This window comes from Meleagris gallopavo, chromosome 20 (assembly GCF_000146605.3).
Source record: "Meleagris gallopavo isolate NT-WF06-2002-E0010 breed Aviagen turkey brand Nicholas breeding stock chromosome 20, Turkey_5.1, whole genome shotgun sequence".
Taxonomy (NCBI): Eukaryota; Metazoa; Chordata; class Aves; order Galliformes; family Phasianidae; genus Meleagris; species Meleagris gallopavo.
In genome coordinates, this window is record NC_015030.2 from 3,271,876 (window position 1) to 3,277,811 (window position 5,936).

Genomic DNA, 5,936 nt, shown 5'->3' on the forward strand with positions numbered 1-5,936 from the left:
CGGAGCACCGCGGTGCCAAGCTCCCGCCTCAGCGCTTCCTCCATGCCGCCTGCCGCGGCCAGCGCCCAACTGAGCATGCGCGGAGCAGCTGCGCGGTGCGACGGGGGCGGGGCCGGCAAGATGGCGGCGGCGGGTGAGGTGAGGGGCGATGGCTGGGCAGGGCGCTGGGCACTGCTGGGTGTAGCTGACGGGAATGGACTGGCTAAAGGCGAGCGCTCGGCTGTGACTTCTGAGGGCGATGGGCCTTTGTTTTTTGTGTTAGCTTCTCTGCAGTCCGTTAGTGTTGGACGTGAGTCAGTGTCGATGTGAGATAAATCGGTAAATCACTTTTCTTCCCATTAGGACTTGTTACCTGTTGGGGTGACCTTGGTGAACTTCGGTTGCCTTGTAGGTAACTTTGTTAAATATTTAGCCAACTTTATCGAAAATACAAATTTCCAAGTGTAGAAGCGGGAAATGTTCCTATTGATCCTTTTTATTCAGGTCTCTGTTAGTCTGAGATATATATTTTGATTTTATATATATATTATATTTTTATATTATATTATATATTTTATGTATATATTATATATTTTTTCCTTAATGCCTGTAGTCTCACTGGTTGCAGTAGAAGAACTGAAGTTCCTTCTTCCCAGAAATGTACCTACCTTTCATTTTCAAACTTTCCCATATGTCTTTAATTTTATTATTTATTTTCTTTTCAGCTGCACTGTCTTTATGGAGAAACTGATGTTTTAGAGTTTGGCAGGATGTCTGGATTTATAGCAGTCCAGACAGAACTACCTTGCATGTTTTTGCTATGCTGATACATTTCTGTCTTCTTCTACAGCGCCTGCAGAGATCATCTGTGTGCTGTGTTTGTACCAAATCCAAACCTTGTGAGCTATACTATCTTTGACATTCATTGTACCATAATTGTTTCTGTGCAAGATGTATTTACTTCCTTGGGAAGCACACTGTGAAGTTACCATCAAGAGCAAATGAGCCACACGTTTCATGCACAAGAAATGTGACAGATCTCAGTTTTGTCAGATTTACTGCATGTACCAAGACTATTCATGTGGCAGATTTGCAGTGTAATTGGTGCTTTTTAGAAGTACATATTCATTGTCAGTCTAAAAACTTACAAATTGACGCATGATGGCTTCAGCTTGGGCTTTTAGCCACTCCAAATATGTCAAAAACATTCAAAGTTTTGCTTGCAGAAGGCTGGTAGTATTGCCTTTTTGTGCAGCTGAGCAGAATTCACTTAACAATTGGCTGTAAAAGGCATCACTGTTTGTGGAGGTGACAATGATAGGTTGAAGCCCTGTGTCTTAAACAGAACCAGGGATAATGTAGTACTACAAGGGTATGGGAATAGAAATGGAATATCTTTTTGCATTCCTGAATTCGTTTTCATTCCTAAATTTTCATTTTTGATGTATATTGGTTCTCCTGAGTTGTAAAAAATATCCTTAAACCTGCATTGCAAAGATCACATTCAGATAACTGCTGTGGCTGTTGAAGAATGACTGAGATCATGCTGAAAGAAACCTAATTCTCCATTTAGAAAAGAATTCTACAAGCTTTATTTCAGTCTTCTTATTCAGAGAATAAAAAAGTAATGTTTTTCAATAAGACTTGCTCTTTACTTCTGTAGTTTCTAGCAGATTATGAGATTTTGAAGGATTTAACATGACCAGCACCGGTTGTTTTGTTTGTTTGTTTGTTTTTGGTAAATAAATGAGATGGCTGCGATTTTTTTGAATTTCCTGTTGTTGTTTGCTTGTTTTTTTTTAGCTTTCTTATTTTGACAAAACATTTAAATGTATTAATTATAAATTCTAATTGTTTTCTATTAAAGTAGAATTTAACATGTGTGGTTCAGTCTTCAAACACTAAGTTGTAGATTTTCCAAACTGTCAGTAAATAGTCACTAAGGGACAACATAAGGAGCAGAAAGCAATTGCACTTAGTTCCATGGAATTTAATTGGATTGTACTGCTTTCTGATTGCATCTGATCAGATAGGATGTAACAGAAATTTGGCCAAAACTGTAATGTCAAACTCATTACATGGTGGACGTAATCTGGGGGAGGAACTGACAGCATGCTTTGCAAATTAGAGATTAAGCATTCTGGAAGAAACTCAGCAAGACACACAGGACATAGCATTCCTAAAGACACCATGGAGCATCTTTGCAGGAGGCACTGGCTCCCAACTCCTGCAGGTGTTGGAGAACTAGGATTTGGGGGCTGTTTCCTCACAGATAACCTTTGTAGTGCAGGTTCTAATTTCAAGCTCTTTGTGAGCCAGCTGCATGCTGCCTTTGGCCTCTGTTCCGTAGATTACTGTCCCCATTTGAAATAAACCACTGAGTCAGGCTGCAAATGTACTTACAGAGGATTATAAAACAACCCTTAGCTGAAACCCTGTGCTGAAATTGTTCGTGCAGTGCAGGTCTGTATACCACAAAAGGCATGTAGCAGTGTGGGTTGACTTTGCAGTAATCCTTTCTTGCCTGCCTCCACTCTTTCCCCCTCCCTGCCCCCGTATCATTCATTCCTATTTGAGTATTTTGAAAAGCTTGCAGTAGGCTATTGAACCCACCCACTTTCCTCTGCACTGTTGGGGCTCAACAGCAATATTTACCTTGTTCTGGTGCTTGTGTAGCAGTTAACTTTCTATTTAAAATAGTATTTCTCTCTGTGGAGGAGATGATTTGCGGCACACTGGGCTGCAAATTATTTGGTGAGTCACCAGTTAATACAAACGTCCTGAATAGAAAAGCACTGCAGCCGCTAATTGCTGTTTACTGCTTGACATTATGTACGAGAAAAGAAAAGGTAACTGGTATGTACAGCCTTTTATTAGGTGGTTTACATATACAAGTGGCAAATACACAGGGGCTTTTCAGGCTCTACTTCTGTGAAGGTATAAGTAATATGCTGTGGGCTTTTTTTGTCTTTTTTCCTCTCCCACATCCATGGATAAGCTGCGGGGGTGGATCAGGAAGGATGTAGGACTTTCCATCAGAGAAAGAGATGATTTATAAGACAGTCATTGGCCTTCGTTGTTAGAGCTCTTTTTTCTCTCTAAACATAATTTGCCCTGGGAGAGAAATAAAATTCCTCAAGTCATCTGTGTGAGCAAATAAGTGGAAACGAGCTGAGAAGTTTCATGATCAAAATAAGACTGACCTTACAAGTGGAATTTTGTTATCGTTCTGATTATGCAGAAACACTGAAATCCGTGTTTCTATGTGTGCTCATTTGCAGAGCTAGTGCCTCCATGGGTTCATTTTCAGCAGTTTCTGGAGCCATTTCATGGGTGTGATTTGAGGTGGAATCTGAGTGAAAGTGAGAGAAATGCCAAAGGGCTTGTTCTTACTTGCTGCAGAAACAGGAATCAGAGGTTTCTGTTACTCTGTTTTTGTTGCTGTTTTTCCCCAGGGATGAGTATTTAGGCTTTGTCTCCCTCTGTTTTTGATACAGCCTTTCCCATATTGCCAGTGTGTTTGATTGCTCTCAAATTTCTGCCTTTTCAACGACCTGAGTTAGAACAATCTTAACACACATAACTTTGATAATGACAAGATTTTATGCTCTTTGTGAGGGTTAAAAAAAAAAAAAGTGTTGAGTCTTGATTTTTTGTTGTTGTTGTTTTCAGTAAATATAGCTGCCACTGCAGATGTTTCAGAGTTTCTGCTGGTTTTTTTTTGCTTCTTTATTAATCCTGACAAAGATGTTATTTGCAATTGCGACTCAGGCTTAGCCTACTTCTATATGGCACAGTAAAAGAACTCTATATGTATCACTATTTATTTAAATCACACTTGCTGCTGCCCCTAAACAGGTTGTCGTAGTGCTTGAAAGTGGGTTACAAAATGCATTGTCTTCTCTGTCATTCAGCCAGGTGATGGGTTAAAAATTTGTGGGCGTATTCAAGTTTCCCAGTTCCTGTATAAAGTACAGCCAAGAGCTGCCCTCAGAATAAACCTGGGCTTGGCACAGATTGGTTCTAAACATGATTAGATATAAACACGAGATAAGGGGAACTAGTTGGGAAATGGAAACATTTCAGAATTCTACTGTTTGTGGCATCAAAACAAGTCCTTGAAAGGCACTGGTTCTTTCATTTGTAACAACTGATGAGTGAAAAGCTTCATATTAAAAGAAGTTTAACTTACAAGTTCAGGATTATGCAAATGCTTGGTTGTTTTGTTTCTTTTTTTTCTCTTCTTTAGTGAACTTTGGGAAAAATTAAACAAAATTTCAGTAAAGCAAGATATAATGATTAGTTTGTACTTTTTTTTTTTTCTTTACAGCATCTGAAAGCACTCCACTGAGAGTTGTGGGTTAAATCCCATGACACTCTGTATTGGCTGTGGCAAATAGCTCTGGGAAGCTGAGGCAGAAAGAATTGGAGTGAGCTGGCTGAGTCCATAAAGGAAATCTCTACTGGAAGTGGGATTGGAGCACAGTTTCCTGATGCCCAGGGCTGTACTGCATAGCAGGACTACAAAGGAATGCTCTGCCTGCATTTAGCCCATATAAAACTGAGATGTAGCTTGTATGACGCATCAGGAAGAAGAGCACACATCTCCATGTAGATCTTTGACAGCAAAGCACTGGAGCCTGGGAAACTGTTGTTTGTTGTTGTAAATGATCTTCCCCACTTCCAGCTGGATTTTGACTTCTTATGAAGAATATGTAGCTATTGGATGCAGAAGTACAGCCGTGAGAGGATTGTCTGCCTTATTGTGGGAATGTGATGTTCTGATGCCCATGGCTGCAATGTGCTTAGTGGTCTTTTGGGTTGCACAGCATTAGTAATAGCAGTGAGAGATAGGGTGGTGTGAGTCTGAGTTGGCAGCTTTCTTTGCAATTATGAAATGAGCGCATTATGAATTTTTGAAGAGATGAGTAACTTGACTTTGTATCATATCCATGCAAACAGTTTTTCTTAGAGAAGGATGTGTTTTTTTCTTATTTTGAGCAGAAATACAAGATACAGACATATATTTCAGTGTAAGTTTTATGTTTGAGTGTAGGTAATGCAGAAAAAGTCCAGTGTGCATGGTGTATATAATATTTCCTTGGAATTAAATGTGATTTAGGCAAAGCATGTGTGTATTTGTGGCAGTTTTCAGTACAAAAAAAGACAAAAAGACCTTTTGTCAAGCTGTAATTTCTATGTGGAGCAATGCCTTGTGGATACAGCTCGTTTGTTTTGTTTCTTTGTGCAAATGTTTTTTGCCAATTTGACTCTACTAAGTGTTCTCTTCAGACTTGGGAATTATTAGGGCTAACCGTTTCTTTTTCTAAAGAAATGTTTCAAATGCTGTCTGCTGGCAGACAAGCAGCTGGCAAGGTCACAAAGGCTCGGGGTGAGCAGAGGTGCTACGATGAAGTGTCAGAAAGGAGATATTCCTGCCAGCACCTGGGATTCGAGGTGATGCATCGATCCGAATGTGTTTCGGTTCTGAATTTATTTCCGAGCTGCTGACACGCGAAGAGCCAGCATTTCCCCCCAAACGCCCCATTTCCCTGCCTTTCAAGTGCTGCTTTCCCGGGGTTCGAACACGTGGCCTTGAGCCCTAGCTCCGGCGGGGAGGTGGGACTTAGCCTGATTGACGGGCTAACGAGCCAATAGCTTGCTTGAAGCCCTGTAGTAACTGAGCAGCTGTCTCCCGCTAGAAACACGAGGAGAGGGCGTTCGAGGTGCGCAGCCCCGCAATGGGAGCCGAGGTGGGCGGGGTTATCTCAGACGGATGCGCCAATAGGAGACGGCAGGGCGGCCGCAGCCACGCGAGGGTGGGCGGGGCTATTGTTACCGCGCACCAATGAATGCTGAGGAGGGCGGGGCCGGGCGGGAGCGGTCCAATAGCGCGGCTGGGGGGCGGGGTCCGGCGTCCTGTCAGAGCGCCGCGGCGGCGGGCTGAGGGCTGAGCG

At 41.9% G+C, this 5,936-nt stretch overlaps 1 protein-coding gene and 1 long non-coding RNA gene across 2 annotated transcripts in view; one reads left to right on the top strand and one right to left on the bottom strand.

The window, feature by feature from the left end:
• The window catches only part of LOC100550464 (ketosamine-3-kinase), a 7,083-nt gene extending 6,984 nt beyond the window's left edge, over positions 1-99 (bottom strand). The window contains exon 1 of the mRNA XM_010721245.3: positions 5-99. Coding sequence (XP_010719547.2) covers positions 5-77 — 73 coding nt within the window. The 5' untranslated portion in view covers positions 78-99. The remainder of the gene's footprint in view (positions 1-4) is intronic.
• Positions 89-1,753, top strand: LOC109370539. The gene is made up of 2 exons (XR_002120779.2): positions 89-138; positions 343-1,753. It is a non-coding gene; the product is annotated as an uncharacterized LOC109370539 (long non-coding RNA).
• The last annotated feature ends 4,183 nt before the right edge of the window (positions 1,754-5,936 follow it).